Source organism: Macrobrachium nipponense, chromosome 28, assembly GCF_015104395.2.
Source record: "Macrobrachium nipponense isolate FS-2020 chromosome 28, ASM1510439v2, whole genome shotgun sequence".
NCBI lineage: Eukaryota > Metazoa > Arthropoda > Malacostraca > Decapoda > Palaemonidae > Macrobrachium > Macrobrachium nipponense.
In genome coordinates this window covers 64,127,403-64,147,617 of record NC_087217.1, presented here as the reverse complement: position 1 = coordinate 64,147,617, position 20,215 = coordinate 64,127,403, and the positions used below count along the sequence as shown (strand labels likewise).

General features: G+C 41.0%; 1 protein-coding gene across 6 annotated transcripts in view; it reads right to left on the bottom strand.

Moving 5' to 3' along the window:
- Positions 1-4,189: 4,189 nt before the first annotated feature.
- The window catches only part of LOC135201831 (oxysterol-binding protein-related protein 9-like), a 254,236-nt gene continuing 238,210 nt past the window's right edge, over positions 4,190-20,215 (bottom strand). For all 6 annotated transcript variants that reach the window (XM_064231105.1, XM_064231103.1, XM_064231104.1 and 3 more), the window contains 2 exons: positions 13,103-13,224; positions 4,190-5,253 (listed from right to left, as the gene is read on the bottom strand). In XM_064231105.1, the coding sequence (XP_064087175.1) occupies positions 5,082-5,253; positions 13,103-13,224 (294 nt within the window). In that variant the 3' untranslated portion in view covers positions 4,190-5,081. The remainder of the gene's footprint in view (positions 5,254-13,102; positions 13,225-20,215) is intronic.

Genomic DNA, 20,215 nt, shown 5'->3' with positions numbered 1-20,215 from the left:
GCCAGAAAACATTTTGCATGAAATTTTGTATTTAAAAGATTGACAAAGGAGTACTTGCCAAAAGGATAAAATTACAGTAAAAATAAAATGATAACACCTTGGCATTTGCCATGTTACGTATCATAATCCTTCAGAGGCAAGTTTAATCCAAATCACATTCATTACAGTATACATAATATTCCTACTCAAATTAGGCTATAAAAACACAACTGCATATTGCAGACACCCTGTCAAAATAGAAAAGACAAGCTTCTCAGGTTATCAGTTGAAATCATGCTTTTATATGTTGTTATTACATAAAATTGTATGTTAGAAGTCAAGTTGTTTCATAAAACTGCATGCTCTTCTGAGCACCGTGATTTTTGGATAACTTGGTTAACATGCAATAATTGTTTCATTATATATCTCCTGGAAAAAAGTATTTTAGCCCTTACACATGTATTGCAAAACTTTTTTTTGTATTCAGTTCTTTGCAATGTTGGTGAGCAATATTTAAAGCAGAAAAATCTTTGTTCCTGCAATATACAGGATCACCTACTACATTATTCCTAAAGTATTCTAAGTATGCTGGACTTGATTACAGCAACTCATTACCCTCAAATCTTTATCGCCTGTGCCCTTAGACTGAAGTATCTATAGGATACTGATTGAGTAATTTAAAATGTTTGCCACAAATATCTAATATTCAGGGAGAACACTTGTAAGTAAAATTTTATTATAGTACTTTGTAATAGCCAAGAATGCTGACTTGGCACTTAAGAACTTAAATTCCTTGATGCATTTGCAAGATAACTGTTCATACAGGATCCCTGACATGTTGCATTAAGAAGTTCATATATTCTGACAGATTACAATAAAAATTAACAATTTTAAAAACTACTAATTTTTAAAGTAATTTGTATTTTTCCTAACATACAAACCTGAGGCCTTTACATGTGGGGTTTACTTTCAGTCCAAGTTGGAACTAGCCGTTAAATAAAATCAAGGTGGTTATTGGTATGTAGTTGGCTACTGATGGTAGGGGTGGGAGCTCCGCCATCCGATCAATATACATTCACTTGACCTTTTATTGAATACTGTGGGGGTAAGACATCAGTGGCACCAAAGGGGGTAGGGGTTGGGCAGAGAGAGAGAGAGAGAGAGAGAGAGAGAGAGAGAGAGAGAGAGAGAGAGAGAGAGAGAGAGAGAGAGAGTTGTTGATGAGAGAAGAAAGAGGTTAAGAAACATAATAATACTATAATGGGTGTTATGTCCATCTGTCTGTCATTCAATCACAGCTAAACAGTTTAAACCAAACATAAACTATTGGATAGGGCTTTGGCTGAGGATAGTTTGTAGCTGACCTACCTGGCACTGAATTCATGAAGTTTGCTGAAGACAGATCCTTGCACGATTTTCCTCTGGTTTGCTGTGCAGTTTATTTAACACAATCGGTAAAAGGTCTGACTGTTGTTGAAAGGGCGACAGGCTTATGTTTAGAGGAGATGATTTTTCTCTTCTAATACAGAAATGCTATTTCCCGTTCCCCTTCCCTCTCCCTCTATCTACCCCTCACCCTCCCATCCCTCTCCCCCTCCCAGTTCCACCACCCCATCTCCCCTACCCCTTTCCCTTCCCTTCTCCTTTCTCCCTCCACTTTCCCCTCCCCCATCCTGCCCCTCACCCATAGCCTTTCATTCGCAGTTTTCCTGAGCAGTACCAGGTAGGTCAGCTAGTACCTTAAATTACTATCCTATTACTGTATTAACCTTTGAGATATTATTATTACTGTATTAATCTCTGAGATTACGTATATTATCATTAATATAATTTCAAAGTCATCTTATTATTAAAAATGGAAAGGGGTCCTGGCTGTGTGTGTGGGTCATCTCTTAACCAAGTGGGACTGTCCTGGTCATGCTAGGGCAGCCAGGGCTGCCCCTCACGCAGCTTTGTCTACTCTAGGGCCACCAGTCCGTCTTCTTTGCAACTGTGGCCCTAATCTTCATCCTATGAAAAGCACCTGCCGAAGATGCTGTGACTCCATGCTGTTGGGAAAGGCAGTCTGATCGTGGAAGTCTGATATCAACAAAACACCCAAAGGCACACTGCCATGGGGCCTGTCAGAGGTACGGCCATCCATAAGGTCTGCAGAAACTTAAACTGCAGTTGGAAACATATGGAAATCCAAAGAAACCTGTGCTGTCGAAACTGCAACTATCCCGGCTCCAAAAGAGATTAGGTTCCGAAGTAAAGTTGGAACAACTTAAATATTCCTATCCTACCTGTAGAAGGTATAAGTTCCTGTGGATGAGTACAGCTGTGAAAGGTTGTCACCTTATGCAACGATGGCCATAAAGGTCTGGGAAAACGATCTGTCCATTCGGATGTAGTCGTCTAAAATTAGATATGATTGGAGGTGAGAGGCAGTCCTCCCTTGGTGCATGATAGGAAAAAGAAGTAACAATAAAAGAACAAATACCAAAGATAAGACAAGAGTTGGGTTTGCACTATATTAAAGGTAAAACAAGCTAGGCAGAATATCAAAGAGAAAGGCTTATACAGGCTAAAACGAGTTCATAACAACTACGCAGCATAACTGTGTAGGAACAATTATGGGGGAAGAAAGGGGGAACAAAACAACATTTAAACAATAGAACATATTGAAGAACATGATGTGAAATTGCAATATTTCCCAAAATATCTCAAAATAACAAGTACATTCAAAACAAAAAAAATTAAGAAGAATTAAGGAGAATCAAGTCAAATGGCAGGTAGCAGAAGAGAATTGTCTTTCTCAGACTGCCAGCAAAAAGGAAAAGTGAATGCAAACCGACTGGATGATGGAGCTCCCTCCCCTATCGTCAGTAGCCAACTACCAATAACCACCTTGTATTATTTACACGACTGGTTCCAGTTTACGCTAAAAGTAAACCCCTTATGTAAAGACCGAAGGTTTGTATATGTGTAGGAACAAATTTATATCAAAAGTAGTAAAGCAGAAATAAAGTTTGTTAAAAAATTTACCAGAGATAATGACAAATTGCAGGAACTGGCCCAGAAACGATAACACACCATTATTGTCAATCTATGGACTAAAGATCAAGGATAACTTGGTCAGCACCATAACATTGCCTAGATCTAAAAATGAAAAGATACAAATATTTTTTAAGGCATGACACTCATATGATTATCAATGGTTGATGTGACTAGCGTCTTTAGCCTTCATCCATGAGAATTGTTGCCTATATTTTCCATAGGGATCGCCATAGTGAAATGCGTAAATCTTACTAGGTGACCATAAGTAAACTGGATTATAATCAATACAGAAAGATAATCCTGATTTCTAGAAGCATCACATAAATTCATGTTAATATTCTAAACTGCCTAAAACAATTTGGTTTCAAGTTAATCCAGTTTCAAAATGATCCTGTTAGATATTAGGAATAAAAAAATAATTTGTCATAACTCATAGCCTAAGCAGTTCCTGTAATGAATGAACTGGAAAAACTTTGTAAAAGTACAGTACCTTTAAATGATATGATATATCTCATAATTCTTCCTTAGATAAACCTAGCAGTAACTTCATTAAATAATCTGCTCAAAACGTCAAATTTCTTTAGAAAAATCATTGTCAAAGTAAGTATCCAATGAATATCTGTCATTGCATTTACTCTAATAAGTATTTAAAGTATAACCCCAAACCTCTCAACAATTCCTTAACCACAGAAATTGAACCTTGCCCCCCAAAGGAAAGAAAGCCAACCACTATTGGTCATAATAACAATTAGAACACACTCAAGAAAAATACTGGTTTTTGTTAATAGTGCAAAATTTGAGCACCTTAAGATGATGACATTAATATCTTTGAGAGTCAAAATCATTCTATGAGAACATGCTAATGCCTGGATATGATAGGCATTTGACCAAGCTTTGTGTTTCTTTCATTATCAAACCTTTTGTAATTCTGATATACAGTACTTTTCATCATGAGAACAACATGCCAACAATCAAACTCCTTTACCTGAAGTAGGTATGCTTAGGTTTTAGTGTTCATACTAAGTAGCAAACATCTTAAATAAAGAAATAAACCCACTTTTTAATATTTAAGGAGATGGTTGTGGCAAACATTATTTTGTGCACTTTTACAATAATAATTTCACTAGTAATTTTGCTCATTCAAAAGTCACAGGAAAATTTACAAGCCAACTCTCGAGGATTTCTATGTAAGAAATGTATTGCATTTATTTAATTACTTATTTACACTAAAGAAGTATCTCTCTCATTTATTCAAAGCTAAAAAAACACTGGCAGGTAGCAGACATCAAAATGTCATATTTATAAAAATATTAATCACAGCTACAATAACTACAGAACTGCCAGTTTATTAGTACAATTTGAACCTGCACTTCAACACTTGAAGTCCACAGTTTATGACCTCGGGGCTATGCATAGGGTTGACATTTTCATAATAAAATCACTTAAGTGCTACAAGTGACTTCACAGCATTTATGACTATGGATGGGCGAGTTTCAAAAGTACTTGACAGTTCGGAGAAGGCAGATCCACTGCTTACACAATATGTACGTATCTTGTTTCACAATTTTCAGATGAAAATCCTATGACCATCTAAACATATCTCATCTGCATCTGATGGAAGGCAACCCTGATATTATGACTTGAGCTTGATGGGACTATCAATGCACAGCAGTGTCTTTCACTGGTTCATATTCAACAAAATTGTCAACTTTTATGAGTCACTCAGAAAAATTAAAGTACTAAAATTTTCACATAACATATGTGTTATACAAAAGCTGATGGAAACAGTTTGTAACTGGTTTTCCAATACAAATTTTAAAAATCCTGAAAGGAACATGATATGTAAACCAAGTATTGCCACAAGAGCTACTGATAATTTTTGCAAGTTAAAAGTTTGCATAGGTAATGTCTTCGTGACCTCGCACACGGACACTTGATAAGGTTTCACAAATTTTTGGTCAGTCTGGCATTATGATTTCAAAAGTCAAAAAGCTGTTGCACAGCACAGACTCTGGTTTGATTTAACGATGTGACGGGCTTAACATGACTTTTAAAGGTCATGGCTAAACAGCTGTCCGCCCCTGTAAAGGATTGCTATAAATCCAATTATCGCCTACCAAATGAAATAATCTTGGCACCCACTCAACGCCACTCTCCTTTCGCTGCTTTGCTTCCTCACGTTGCTTCTGCTCCAAGGCAAACTTACTAGCCGTTGCTTGTTCTATATCATTAAATCTGTTGATGGAATTTGATCATATTAATATAGAAAGATAATGGTATCAAATATCTGGAATCATGATTTACTAAAATAATCATTATACTAGACCTGATGTGACATTATAATGGTTCATCACTTATACTCAAGACCTATGAAACCTCAACATTTAGGGTTTAAGAGGAATAAATAACCTAAAATTTCAAAGATAGTTTTTTTTTTTTAAACTTAACACTGAGCTATAAATCTTGGCGCTCACAAGGGTTTTTAGTCATAAAAGGAATAACTACCAAAAGTACTTCTCATCTAAAGAATTAGTTTTGTAAACATTTTATAAATGGATCTTCTGAAAGTGTTGGAGATCGACACAATTTCTTGTGATTTGTGTCCAGTTCTTGCTATTACTGCTGATTGAAATTTGGCATTCCTAATGAAATGATTCAAGATGGATAAGTTGATTACAGGCCTCCAACCTCCTGACGCCTTGGGCACCAAGATGTGACGGCCTACCAGGTGACAACCTTTGTGACTGCTGCTGGGCAGGGGGAAGAGGAGGAGCCACACGTCTCCAAGGACAAGACTCTGACTTAGACACAGACTGGTGCACTAATCTGTCCTTCGCGTCAGCCTGGCGCTGGTCTATTGCATCCTCCATCTCAGTCCGAGGAAACAGAAATTGAGATTCCAAAAGATCCCCATTCCTCAATGCCAGGAAGGACCCAGGGTCGACCGATCTTTCCATCCTGGATAAAGCTGCGTCTCTTCTAATCAGGAGAAGGTTAGCCCATAAATTAAGACAGGTGTGCAAGATACGAGAACGCCTTGCCTCCAGACTGCAAGAAACTGGCAAAAGAAGAAGTACTCACCAACCCCTCTGGGGACCTGTCAGATGCTATCTTGGCCATGACAGCCGACCAGAAGTCCAACCAAGAGACAGTCTGCAACATGGAGGCAGCCGTAGACTCCAAAGCTGAGGCAACAAGGACAGAGCCACCGACTTCACCTGCTCCAAAGTCAACCCTAGCTTCAGATGAATGATGTCCGGGTTAAGATGATGTGACATCAGGTATGCAGAGTTTTTAGCGTAGTACTTCCTATGCCTCATGAGAGGTGGGGGAAGCAACTTGGCAGAGCCCCTTGAGCGAAGTGATCCATCCCGATCTGAAACAAGAGGCGTTTACCTTATGTAAGACCAACTGGACATGCCCCAATAAGGGAAGTTGAAACAATGACTTGGGATCTTACGTAGCTCCCAGCAAGGCTTCCAAGCAGGAAGGAGTGAAAGATGACCGAGCCAGAGTCCTACTCTTCAAATTGTTGAACCCACAAATGAGATTGACAACTTCTGTAAAGGAAGACAAAAACTCTTGCATGTCTCCCTCCCCCTGCTCTGGCAATGGAGATCGACGTTGAGAAGAATGTGCAGGCTTATCTAAAGCACCTTCCTCTTGTAAACAACAGAGGAACCAGCAGCCAAACAGCCAGAAGCACCAACCAACCTGTCTGGGCTGGATCTAAGTGCCAACTCCTGCTACGAACCAACCACAACATTAGGGACATCACTACACACTCTCCCAAGAGATGATTTGCGTACGTGCACGTGCGGGGCGGACACGTACGTGCGTAGAAGTGTCCTGAACACTCGAAATAGAACAGTAATCCCTCGGAGTTGAACCCTGGGGAGCACCAGAGAGAGGGAGGGGAGGCAAACACTCCTGCTGCACTATTTTCGTGCTCACAACCTTTGACCTCTTGAGAGGCGCCTTGAAATCCTTACGGTGACGAATAGGCCCTGGAGATGGGGAAGCGGCAGAATTTGCAACTTGTGCACCAACGTGGGAGGTTGCTACACATCCTGTTGTTAAGACCTCAGGTTTGTAGCTATGAAAAATACAAATTGTCTAAGAAAATTTGTCATTTTACTGTTGTGTTGTACTGCACTGTCAACAAACAAGGATCTAGGTTATAAAGGGTAGCCATTAGGTAACTGTTGAAAAAGTCCAATTACAGCTTAATACCATCTTACATTTCTTTAATTATGAACTGATGGCTGCCATTATCCTACTGAGGATTTGCTGCTCTGTTATTGGTGTAAAAAAAGTGTCATGTAGTTATTCTTTTTTGGGAATTTTTCCGTTTGATCTACCAGTTCTAGTTTCAGACATGGCTGCTTAAATGTGTTCATTTTGTTTGATACCTTCATAAGCACAGAACCAACACCAGTGTCAAAGGAATTTATAGGATGGTAATTTTTAATCTTTACTCAAGAAAAAATTAAGAAAATTTTGTTTTAAAAACTACTTTATGTAATGAAATTTAAGTTTTTCTGGAGATATTGCAGCAATTCTCACATTAGTGGGAGAATCAAGTATGTTCCAATAATAATAAATAGGTCTATTTTATTTTTAATTTATAAAATCTCAGTGAAATGGTGGTGAATGATTACTTATAAAACCACATCCTTTTAATCAAATAATTTTCTGGCAGTACAGTCACTATATAGAATCTGAATGGTTTGCATGTTCCAATGTAAGGAGAGTTTTTGGGTATCACCAACGTAGAGCTATCCTCATAGGTCCCTGGACTCCTCAAGGATCTTGGAGTTTATAAAATATTAGAGCCTCTATGAAGACTAAGCCTATCCAGTGAAGAAATACCACCTTAGGACATATTACTGATTTCATTATGTAATTGCAATTTTTCATCCATTATCTCAAAAACTGCCCTGCATATGTTTTGAGCATATGATCGCACTCCTTTTACATGCAACATTTATTAGCGTGGTTATCACTGTTGCTCGTGTATTTGAAGTCTGCCCAATGAGATGGTGGTCCCTCAATTTGTGTTTCTCTGGGCACACCAGAAACAGTGTTCATAAATCATGGCAGCAGTGGTTTGTTTCCTCCAACAATGTCACAGCTTTTACCATTGGTAATTTAGAAGCACCTTCAGCTAGAATGCCATCTCATCTCCCTCTGCCAGAAAGAAGAGTTACTTAGGTCTCTTGAGTGACCTCTGGTTACCTTTCTTGACCACTTCCCAATTTTTATTTTCATATCCAGATAATGTCTAACCACCAAATTAAACCACTGGACTGCAACAATGTCCAGAATCTAGGTGTTAACATTTCAACATTGTGAGCCCTAAATATTGTTGCAGGTCCATCCCTGGGGTTCTGTGAATGCTACTATCGTAGATACTCATGTAACCACGATCTCGCATATCATGCGACCCCCAAATTTTCACCCTAAAACAGTGATTTGATCATGTATCTCATTTAACATGCAAGTTCAATTTTTGAGACAAAATTTCAAAGGCTTTTCCCTCTGTTTATATATCCCATTTTCTAGTTAGGCTAACCCCTATTCCTCAATCTCTTTATCTATGCCATCTTCTAGTTAAGTTAAAAAGAGTAAAAGAGAAAGCTAAAAGTATCGTCAGTAATGTTATACTTGTTGTGTAAATGCATACAGCCAGAAACAGCTGGTTTGCTATGAACCAAATCCGATAACTATAGTGGTTTGCTTGCATTTCAACCATTGAGCAATAGTAAAAAAAGACCGAAGTTATGTTACAAATGACGTTAAGAAGAATAGGTCCGATGCATTTTTACATGACTATATATCCTTATTCTCTATGAAGAAAAGATCAGCAAGGGCATATACAGTAGTACCTCGAGATACGAAATTAATCCGTTCCGAGGCGCCCTTCGTATCATGAGGTTTTCGTATCTTGGACCACATTTTACATGTAAAATGGCTAATCCGTTCCAAGCCCTCCAAAAACACCCCAGTAAATTATATTTCCAGGCCTAAAATACATGTTCTAGGGTTACGACGCCGATCAGACAGAAGAAATATGACTCCAAAAAGGCAAAATACTGTACATACTTGAGTAATATTCAACTCCATGTAATGTTCAACCCCATTTTTACTGCATATATTAGGACTTTAGCATATGTCCCTTAGCAATAAGCCTAGCCTATGTTAGCGGTTGCTACTGTAACCTAGTCTATGATTCTAACATCTAAACCCAAGAAGCTAAAAGCTTAGAATATGCCTATAAAATGTATAAATAATCAGTATGTACTCATTTCAAATAATTATTAATTAATCATTAACTATAATACACAATAAAAAAAACAAAAAAACCTTCCAATCGATTGTTTATATTCAGCTCTTACCGTCTTACGAGTACCGAACGAACGCCAAGCAATCATTTTTCCTAGGACACAGTAAGCCATAAATTTTCATTAGTATCTCTCTTCAACTAATGAAACTACCAAACAGTATAATAACCATTCATTTCTATTCTTTATTCTATCTTTACCTAATGGAGATACCGAGTTACTGACAGCTATAATGAAACATATACGTAACGTAATATTAAAACAGAAGAATTCTAAAAAATACGTATTTGTTGGCAGTCTCATTTATTTTATATTTTATGATATCTAATTCACATTTTTTTTTATTAAATGTATTGCATGTACTCATTTCAAATAATTATTAAGTAACCATTAACTATAATAAACAAACAAAAAAAAAGCTTCTAAACTTCTGTTTACATCCAGCACTTACAAGTATCGAATGATCGCCAAGCAATCACTTTACACAGTAAGCCATAAATTTTCATTATCTCTCTTCAACTACTGAAACTACCAAACAGTATAATAACCATTCATTTCTATTCTTTATTCTATCTTTACCTAATGTTTTTTTTTTATTAAATGTGTTGCATGAATAAGTTTTTCAATTTACAGCATCCTTTTACCAATAGAATACTTACAGCAAAAGGGGTAGATGCTGACCAATAGGAGAGCAGGATCTTATGGGGTGACTAGCATCAGGAACCAATGGGAGAGCGGGAGGATGGCGGCGAGTTTACTCAGCTGGTGGCGCGGGAGTTTTAAAATTGTTCTCGGTGGTCCGGGCGAATCTCGGGACTTTACAGCAACAACCTTTCGTATCTTGAAAACTTTTCGTATGTAGAGCTGTAAAATTTTTCGTATTTGCTTTCGTATCTCGAGTTTTTCGGAAGTTGAGCCTTTCGTATGTCGAGGTACCATTGTACTGCTAAATTTAAGCGGCTAGTTCTAGGTGAAGCTGAAGAAAGAATGTTCATCTGCTAACGACTATTATCGTGTATCGGCAACATGGAAATTTCGGTATAGCACCATCAAACTCGACTGTAAACAAAATTTGAGAGAAATGTGCTTTAATCAACAAAATTATTTGGCATGAAAGAACACATTTTACTGTGTTCACTCTGATAAAAGATAAATATGTAAAGCTCATAGTATTCTGATGAAATCAAGTGAAAATATCGAACGGAATCTGTTGATTTTTTACACAATAAACATGCCCTCAGCGCCATCTACTAATGAAAAAACAACTAAAATTTGTTCACAACAATATGAATTCAAGTGATATTTTGACTTGAAACACTTTGTAAAACGTAAAATAACCTGTCCCATATTAAAAGATTATCTTGAGAATCATTTACGCTAACTAGAAGCAAGAAAATCGCTCTGATTTAACTTCAATACAGCAAAAGAAACTTACCTCACAATTGTCCTCAGTTGATTTCCAAATGAAAACATTGATTGCTCTTATTGTATTTTATAATACAACAATAGTAATATAAAAATACATACAATATTATTGGATGCAGTGAATTAAGCATAACTTTTTAAAAGATCCAAGGAAAAGATGCATATTCATTATGTTTGTATTTTATCAAATGATACTAGTATGTGAACATTACATACCCTAATTTTATATCTCATGTATGATGTGACCCCCTTAAAATTAGCTCCAAATTAGGTCTTCAAAAGTCCCATGATATGCGAGTATATACGGTATATCCTCAACTATTTTTATTTTTACCTTGGCATCCACATTAAATGTAAATACTATTCTAATCTGTATCAGCAGACAAAATAGAGGCCTCCATCTCCTTAGCTTTTACAACAAATAATTCCTCTGGCTTTACTTGGGTATAGCCAGGAATGCATACAGCTATCTTGTCATCACCAAATGACTAACTACTCTGTATTCTATGAATCTCCTCTGATATGTTAAGGGATCACAGTGCTTTAGCTGTCTGTGGTAGCAAGTTTTCTCTTCCACCTGTTGTTGCCTTATCATCTCTATGACTAGTATAACAATGCCCAACACTGAGATCTTCTACACATCTATCCCTGAAAAGACTATAAAAGGGAGCAGCCTCCTCCCTCACATGGGAGAAAGCTTCCCCATCTGAAAGAATGGGCAGCAACATCAAAAAGTTCTCCCAAAACCCCCTTGGAATCTTCTAAATATTAAGCAATAGAGGAATGAGAGTGAGATAAATCTTCCCGAGATGAAGCAAGGCGAGGAGATTTTGGCAAAGAAGAGAGAACAGAATGGAACTGATACGTCTGCCACCACTGGGGGTGAAAAAACTTCCCAAGATGGAACTGCCAATTTCCTCTAGTACCTCCTCCTCTTAACAAAATTCATCCACTGCTCAGCAAAAACAAATACAACTCTAAGAGCAGGGATTACTCATGCTACAACCGTTAGCTCTGCACCTGCTATAAGTGGTGTGGGGTCTGTATCCACAGAGGCCAAATGACTAGAACAAGTGTTTTTACCATCCCCCAGGCATCTCTGAGGCTTGGGTTACTTAGATGATTCAAGGGTTTGCATTTCTAGAAATGCAAAATACACACAGAAAATACTAAAATCACTCAAAAAAAACACGAACAAAGAGAATAAAAACCCAAAAAGCCAAGGTGTAATACAGGCAGCAGGAAGGGCTAAAATAACCAGCTTCTTGGCAAGAAAGCAGAAATATGTTTTGCTATGAAGACGGTTAGAGAGAAACTGGTACGCCACTGCATAGCTGGGGTGAATCAGGTCCAGCTGCTCCTTGCTCCTGCACCCCTATTGGCTGTCTCCCGTTGCCACCAAAATCCTCGTACAGGCAGTCCCTAGTTATTGGCAGACTTCAGTTAATGGCGATCCAGTTTTATGGCCAGCAATTTGTGCCATAATGTGCCGAGTTCCAGTTATCAGCACCACAAGGTGCCAATGATACACAGTTATGGTGCCATAACATACCTAACAGAGTCGCCATAAATTGCCAAGTTTTGCTTAATGGCAGTTTTCGCTTATCGCTTTTTTAAATGTACTCCAGCAGGCACCAAAGAATTTTCCCCTTACATCAAGATCGCCAGTTTATTCTGTGTATGGACAAAGAACTTTTTCCAAATAGTTTCCATACGAAACAGGAAGTCACAATTAGGGAATGAATTTATCCAGTGGTATTGGGTCATCTCAGGCATACCACTAGTGTGTACACCACTCCTAGTACTGTAAAGGTTGTCAGTTCATCGAGATCAGACCCAGTACAGTAATTAGGAGAGGGCTCAGCATCTCAACTTTTTTCTTATATGTAAGGCACTTGTCCTCCATATTTTGTGTATTACTAAAGTCCAAAGCTTGATGGAATTTTGGAAGAAATGTTGAGTTGACAATGGACACTACAAACTGGGAAAATGAACACCGTTATTGATATAAAAGGGAGTGAAGCAAGTGACTGCAAGAATATTGCCAAATTACTTAGGTTTACATTATGATGCACCTCCCTACATGCAATTTTTCTATTAATTTTCTGCTAAAATAGTGGTAATAATATTAATTTTACTCTTGGCTGAAAAGTCAAATAATAAAGCAAAATTTTGTTTAGAAAGAAAAAGATAAGTGAATAAAGCAATAGAACAAAACAAAAATTAAAAGTATTTTTTCTTCATTTGACATATTGAACATTATACTGATACATACAGTATAAAGAAAATGAAAAAGCATAAATGAGAATATATACCTTAACCCTGCCGTAACTTCTTTCCACATGTATCGGGATTCATTTACTTCTTGCTGAATAATAGGTTTCACATTCTTCTTTACTGTCCCCATACTGAACGTATCAACAAACTTTTCTGGATCCTGTTTGAATGGAAAAAATAAACAAGAATAATGCCTGTTATGATTTTAATTTCTAAAATAAAAAGGCACTCTGGCTATGTACAATTTATAATTAAGAAGCATCCCAGAATGTTTTAATAATACCTAGCTTTTCATAGACTCTTGTTTTTAAACAATGCATAAAAATAAAAAAAAAGGAAAATTCAGTTTTGTCAATTACAGTAACACTAGAGATCCACAAAAAAATACATTAATGATCACAGTCAGTTATCAACAAGACTGAATGCTCAAGATGGATAGCACTATGGAAAAATGATATTGTCATGTTACAATAAAGTTTTATACATACTTACCTGACAGATATATACTTAGCTATAGACTCCGTCGTCTCCGACAGAATTTCAAATTTCGCGGCACACGCTACAGGTAGGTCAGGTGATCTACCGCCCTGCCCTGGGTGGCAGGACTAGGAACCATCCCCGTTTTCTAATCAGAATTCTTCTCTTCCACCTGTCTCCTGCGGGGAGGCTGGGTGGGCCATTAATCGTATATATCTGTCAGGTAAGTATGTATAAAACTTTATTGTAACATGACAATATCATTTTTATACATTCAACTTCCCTGCCAGATATATACTTAGCTGATTAGCACCCATTGGTGGTGGGTAAGAGACAGCTAACTACTGAAATAGACAGGTAAACAACATATGTTGTAGGTATTAATAAACCTTGGTTCCTACCTTATTAGGCTGAAGACTTCGCGGCTACTGCCTTGGAGTCTGCTTAGCCTCAAGAGCTCAGCGAGATATTGATCTATGGCTAAGAGTTCTTGTGGGTCTGCCAATGGGGTCTTATCCACTTACTCGGCAGAGCCTAAAGGCCTTTGTCATTGGGTGCTATTCCACTAACATGACAATACACCTGTTCAAGGAGCACAAAACCGATCCCGATCACCTGATCCTAACATCCATGTTAGTTCTAAGATTGTAAGGAGTTTATCCCCGAACTCCTTACAAACAACCAAAAACTCGAAACATAATTACACTTTCATTACAAAATACATATACAAAAAAAAAAAAATTTTTTGTACTCCCCTACTAGTCATACATACCCTTGATCCCCTACCAGCAATGACACTCTGCTCCCGTGCGACAGTAGTGAGCTTGCTAATAGAAAACCAAGCACATATCTGACAAGAGGTTTATGTACGATAAAAAACACAAAATTAAGGATCAGTCTTTGCTCCAAGACCCAGTACTGTATCTGCTGATACAAAAGGACCTAGCGAGAAGCACTTCTCATAGGTCACTCTCACATCCTTCAGATAATGAGATGCAAACACTGAATTGCACCTCCATATGTAGTCTCAATGATATTCTTTAGAGACATATTCTTTTGGAACGCCAAAGACGTTGCTACTGCCCTCTTACTTCAGTGAGTCTTGACCTTTAGAAGACCGAAGGATTCCTCCGAGCAGTTCTTGTGAGCGTCCGTAATAACGCTTCTCACAAAGAAAGCCAAGGCGTTCTTGGACATGAGTCTTTTGGGGTTCTTCACCGCACACCAAAGACCTTGTTAGACAAGCTCCCATCTGTCTCTTCCTCTCTAAATAATATTTAAGAGCTCTCACTGGACAGAGAGATCTCTCTATCTCTCTGCCTACAAGGTTAGATAGGCCTTTTACCTCAAAACTTCTGGGCCACGGTTTTGACGGGTTTTCGTTCTTTGCCAGAAACATTGTCTGGAAAGAACAGATGGCAGCATCTCCTTTGAACCCCACCGTGGAATCCAGAGCGTGTAATTCGCTCGTCCTCTTGGCTGTAGCGAGAGCCACCAGGAACAAGCATTTCCTAGTGACGTTCGGCGGAAGGACGCCAGATGTAAAGGCTCGAATTTATCCGATGAAAGGAATTTCAGGACCACGTCTAGATTCCAACTAGGTGTTCTAGGAGTAGCTGCTTTTGAAGTCTCAAAAGATCTAATTAGATCGTGTAGATCTTTGTTGTTAGCACCTGTCCAGGCCTCGATTCCTGAATACTGAAGACAGCATGCTTCTGTATCCTTTTATTGTCGAGACAGATAGGTGTGATTCCTCTCTCAGAAAGAGGAGGAAATCGGCAATATTCACTATAGAGGTACTGGAGGAGGACAGCTTCTGACCCTTACACCACCTCCTAAAGACTTCCCACTTTGACTGGTATACTCTTCTCGTCGAAGCTCTGCGGGCTCTAGCGATAGAGCCGCAGCCTTGCGAGAAAAGCCTCTCGCTCTGACAAGTCTTTCGATAGTCGAAAGGCAGTCAGAGCGAGACCTGGGAGGTTGTGATGAAACCTCTCGAAGTGGGGTTGTCTGAGTAGATCGTGTCTGTTTGGAAGCGATTTGGGAAGTCCACTATCCACTCCAGTACCTCCGTGAACCATTCCTGGGCTGGCCAAAATGGGGCTATGAGTGTCACTTCGTGCTCTTCGAAGCTACGAACTTCCTGAGCACTTCCCCCAGGATTTTGAACGGGGGAAAGGCGTATGCGTCCACACCCGACCAATCCATGAGAAATAAACGCGTCTATTGCGAAGGCTCTCGGATCTTCCACTAGAGAGCAAAGATCTCTATTCTTTTGGAGAGGAACGTCGCAAACAGGTCTATGTGAGGTCTCCCCCACAGGGACCAAAGACTTCGACACACTTCTTCGTGTAGAGTCCATTCTGTGGGAAGGACCTGATTTCTCCTGCTCAGTCTGTCCGCTCTCACATTCTTGATCCCTTGAACAAACCTTGTGAGGAGAGTTATGCCTCTTCTTCCGTCCAGGTTAACAGGTGTCTTGTTAACTGATAGAGGGAGAAAGAGTGCGTGCCTCCTTGCTTGCGTATGTAAGCCAGAGCCGTGGTGTTGTCCGAGTTTATCTGTATCACCCCGTCTCTGACTATCTCTTCGAAGAACTTTAAGGCTAGGTGTATGGCCACAAGTTCCTTGCAATTGATGTGCCAGGACACCTGTTCCTTTGTCCAGGTGCCTGACACCGTCCCTTGCTCCTAGCGTCGCTCCCCATCCCGACTCCGAAGCGTCGGTAAATAACACTTGGTCTGGGTTCTGCAGAGCAAGCGATACGCCCTCGTTCTTTTGAAGCGGAGGGATCCACCACTTCAGATGATCTTTTACTTCTTGTGGAAGTTGGAAGATGTCCGAGAGTTGACCCGCCGTCTTCCAACTCCACACCTCTTTGAGGAAAAACTGAAGAGGGCGAAGGTGAAGTCTCCCTAGCGAGAAGAACTTTTCCAGTGAGGACAGGGTCCCTAAAAGGCTCAGGTAATCCCTCGCTGAGCTGTTCTTTCTCTCTAAGAAGCTCGAGATTCTCGACAAACCTCGAGCGATTCTTTCTCGCGAAGGATATACCCGAAAACCCCGAGAATCCATCTGAATCCCCAGATAGACCAAGTTCTGGCTGGGGATCAGTTGGGACTTCTCGAGGTTGACGAGCAACCCTAGCGAATCTATCATGTTCCTTGTTACTTCTAAGTCCTCCAAGCACTGAATCTTCGACTTGGCCCTGATCAGCCAGTCGTCCAAGTAGAGGGAGATGTTTATACCCCTCTAGGTGAAGCCATCTTGCTACATTCGCCATCAGGTTGGTGAATACTTGTGGAGCTGTAGACAGACCGAAGCACAGAGCCCTGAACACAAAGATCTTGTCTCCTATTACAAAGCGAAGATATTTCTTTGACAAATGGTGAATGGGAACGTGGAAATATGCGTCTTGCAGGTCCAGAGAGACCATCCAATCTCCTGGACGAAGAGCCGACATTACAGAGGCAGACGTTTCCATGCGAAACTTCTTTTTCTGTACGAAGCGATTCAGAGCGCTTACGTCCAGAACTGGCCTCCACCCCCCGATGCCTTTGGTACTAGAAAAAGGCGATTGTAAAATCCCGGGGAGTGTGGATCCTGCACAAGTTCGATGGCCTCTTTTTCCCACATTTGCTCCACCATTTGAAGGAGAGTCTTTCTCATTAACGGGTCTCTGTACCTCGCTGACAGTTCCCGAGGCGTAGATGTTAGGGGAGGGCTGTCGTCGAAGGGGATTACATATCCCTTCTTCAGGACCGACACTGACCAAGGGTCGGCTCCCCTTTTTGCCCATACTCCTGCAAAGTTCAGGAGTCTTGGCGCCCACTGGTGCTTGGAGGAGCAACAAGTCCCTTTGATTTCTTGAAGGGCCTAAATGAAGACCTTCCTCTCTTTTCAGAGCTCTTCTTTCTGGCAGGGGACGAGCCGCTGCACCTCCACGAAAGGGCTGCTGAGGAGGACGAGAGTCCTTCTTAACCGTCGACACTAACAGGGCGTCCTTTCTTGGACGTTTGCATTAGTAGGTCTTGTGTCGCCTTGCTCAGTTAGCGAGCGAGATATATCCTTCACTAACTGAGAACCGGAAAACGATGATCCGATAGAGGGGCGAACAGTAAGGCAGTCCTCTGGCTCGGAGAAACCCCTTTCGATAATAGGGATCCATAAACTGATCTCTTTTTCAGGAGACCAGCACCAAAAAGGGAAGCCACTTCACCCGAACCGTCCTGTACTGCCTTGTCCATGCAGGACAGGACGCTATGGAGGAATTTCTGGGTTTTTCAGAAACTCCGGATCCTTAGATTTGTTGGCCAGAACTCCGAGTGACCAATCCAGAAAATTGAACACCTCTAAAGTGACAAAAAGTCCCTTTAGAAAGTGGTTCAACTCTGAAGAGCTCCACGTCGCTCTGACCGATCCTAAGGAGTGACGTCTAGAGGCCTCCACTAAATTGGAAAAGTCGGCATCTGCCGAGGCAGGTAGAGAAAGACCCATAGTCTCTCCTGTCCCATACCAAATACCTCTCTTTCCGTGCAATCTGGAAGGAGGCATGCAGAATACCGTCTTTCCTAACTCCTTCTTCTTGTCCATCCAAGAATCTAAAGAATGGAGTGCCTTCTTCATAGATATCGCAGGCTTCATTTTTAAAAAGGCCGACGATTTTGCCGTAGCCGAGCTCGAAAAGAGCGAACGAGGAGAAGGAGGAGCCGCCGGACTAAGAGAATCTCCAAATTCTTGAAGTAATAATGAGGCTAAGACTTTATAACTAGAAAGTCCCTCATTAGCAGGAGGTTCGTCATCAGACAACTCGTCTAACCCTCGATCAGACGAAGGAGAAAGTTCACGTTTTGGAGGGAGAGTCCTTCCAAGACCTCCTATGTTCTGAAGGAGAGGAGCTCCTATTTGGAGAAGAGTCATAACCTCCAGGAACGAGTCCCCGACTCTTGCCTCCTGGCTCTTGACTCTTGCCTCCTGACTCCTGCCTCCTGGCTCCTGACTCCTGCCTCCTGACTCCTGACTCCTGCCTCCTGACTCCGGACTCCTGCCTCCTGACTCCGGACTCCTGGCTCCTGCCTCCTGACTCCTGCCTCTTGGCTCCTGGCTCCTGCCTCTTGGCTCCTGCCTCCTGCCTCTTGCCTCCTGGCTCTTGCCTCCTGGCTCCTGCCTCCTGCCTGGATGCCTCTACACTCCTAGCTCTGGGCTCCTGCCTCCTGGTTGACTCCTCACTCCTGGCTCTTGGCTCCTGCCTCCTGGGTGACTCCTCACTCCTGGCCGGTGCCAGACGTCTGATCGGTTCATCCAGGTTCGTACCGGAAACCTCACCTCGAGTAGGAGTATCGATCCTGGAGGCAGATACCTCCATACGTCTGGAGGATCTTTTAATAGGAAGGGAAGTGTCTTTCCTTCTAGGAGGCTCCTTTGACAGGACTCCTACAAACGACGAAATCTGTTCCTGCATCGCCATCATGAACCTCTTTGTAGCCTCCTCTTTATCCTCTTCGGGAGGAGGGGAAGGAGGTCCATAGCCTCCACCTCCTGCCTCCTTCTCACTCTGGTTGAAAGAATGGCTCTTCTTGCCTTCTTCACTCCCGATGGAGACTCCTCAGGGAAGTTTTCAGGGCTCGAGTCAATATTCGGAGCCTTCCAACTCCTCTTGAGAGGCCGAGATCGATCTGAATCTCTCCAATCACGTCTCGGTGATGAAGATCCCGACGACGAAAAACACTCACGTAGGACGCTTTTACAATAGCGGTCCTTGGCAGTCTGGGGTGTCACAGAAACCGCCGAAGGGACACCTGATCGGTGGGGATTCTCCACAACCTCCTTTCGGCTTTCGACATTCCTTCTCCTCTGGGCATGTGAGCTTGGAAGAGGTCTAGACCTAGGAGCGTTGCTGAGCCGACCAGATGCCCCCTCCACTACACTGGGGACACTCATATCACTGTCCACTGAAAAAATCACTAGCCTTACTTGTATGGCAGCCATTTTTGTTTTCCATCAACTTGAAGGCTGCTTTTAGATCCGCAAGTTCTTTTGCTGGATCTACAGGTTCTGCAATAGGAGAAGGGGCTGCAATGGAAGGAGAAGTAGCAATACTTACCCTTGGGGAAGATCCCAAGCTTGGAATTAGTTCAGATCTAGAACTACTTAAACTTCTATGAGAAGCCTTCCTCACTCTTTCTCTTTCTAACTTTTTTAAATAATTAGTTAGATTCTTCCATTCGTTCTCACTCAAGTTCTCACATTCCTTACAAGTATTATAAAGAACATTCATACTCCCTGCACCTCTTGCATACCGTGTGAGGGTCTACCGAAGCTTTCGGCAACCTCACCTTACAGCCTACATTCACACAACGTCTCACAACCATACCAGAGTCAGACATTATTAAAGAAAATTCCAAAATCAAGTCCACAAAACAGTCCACAAAAGCGTATGCCAATCCAACAATCCAGATACGTCACCAAAAGTCGGTCAAGAAGATCAATTGCCGGTGAAAAAAGGAAAACCAATCGAGAGGAACCAACAACAATGTTGATGGTCCGGGCGACAGAAGAATTCTGATTAGAAAACGGGGATGGTTCCTAGTCCTGCCACCCAGGGCAGGGCGGTAGATCACCTGACCTACCTGTAGCGTGTGCCGCGAAATTTGAAATTCTGTCGGAGACGACGGAGT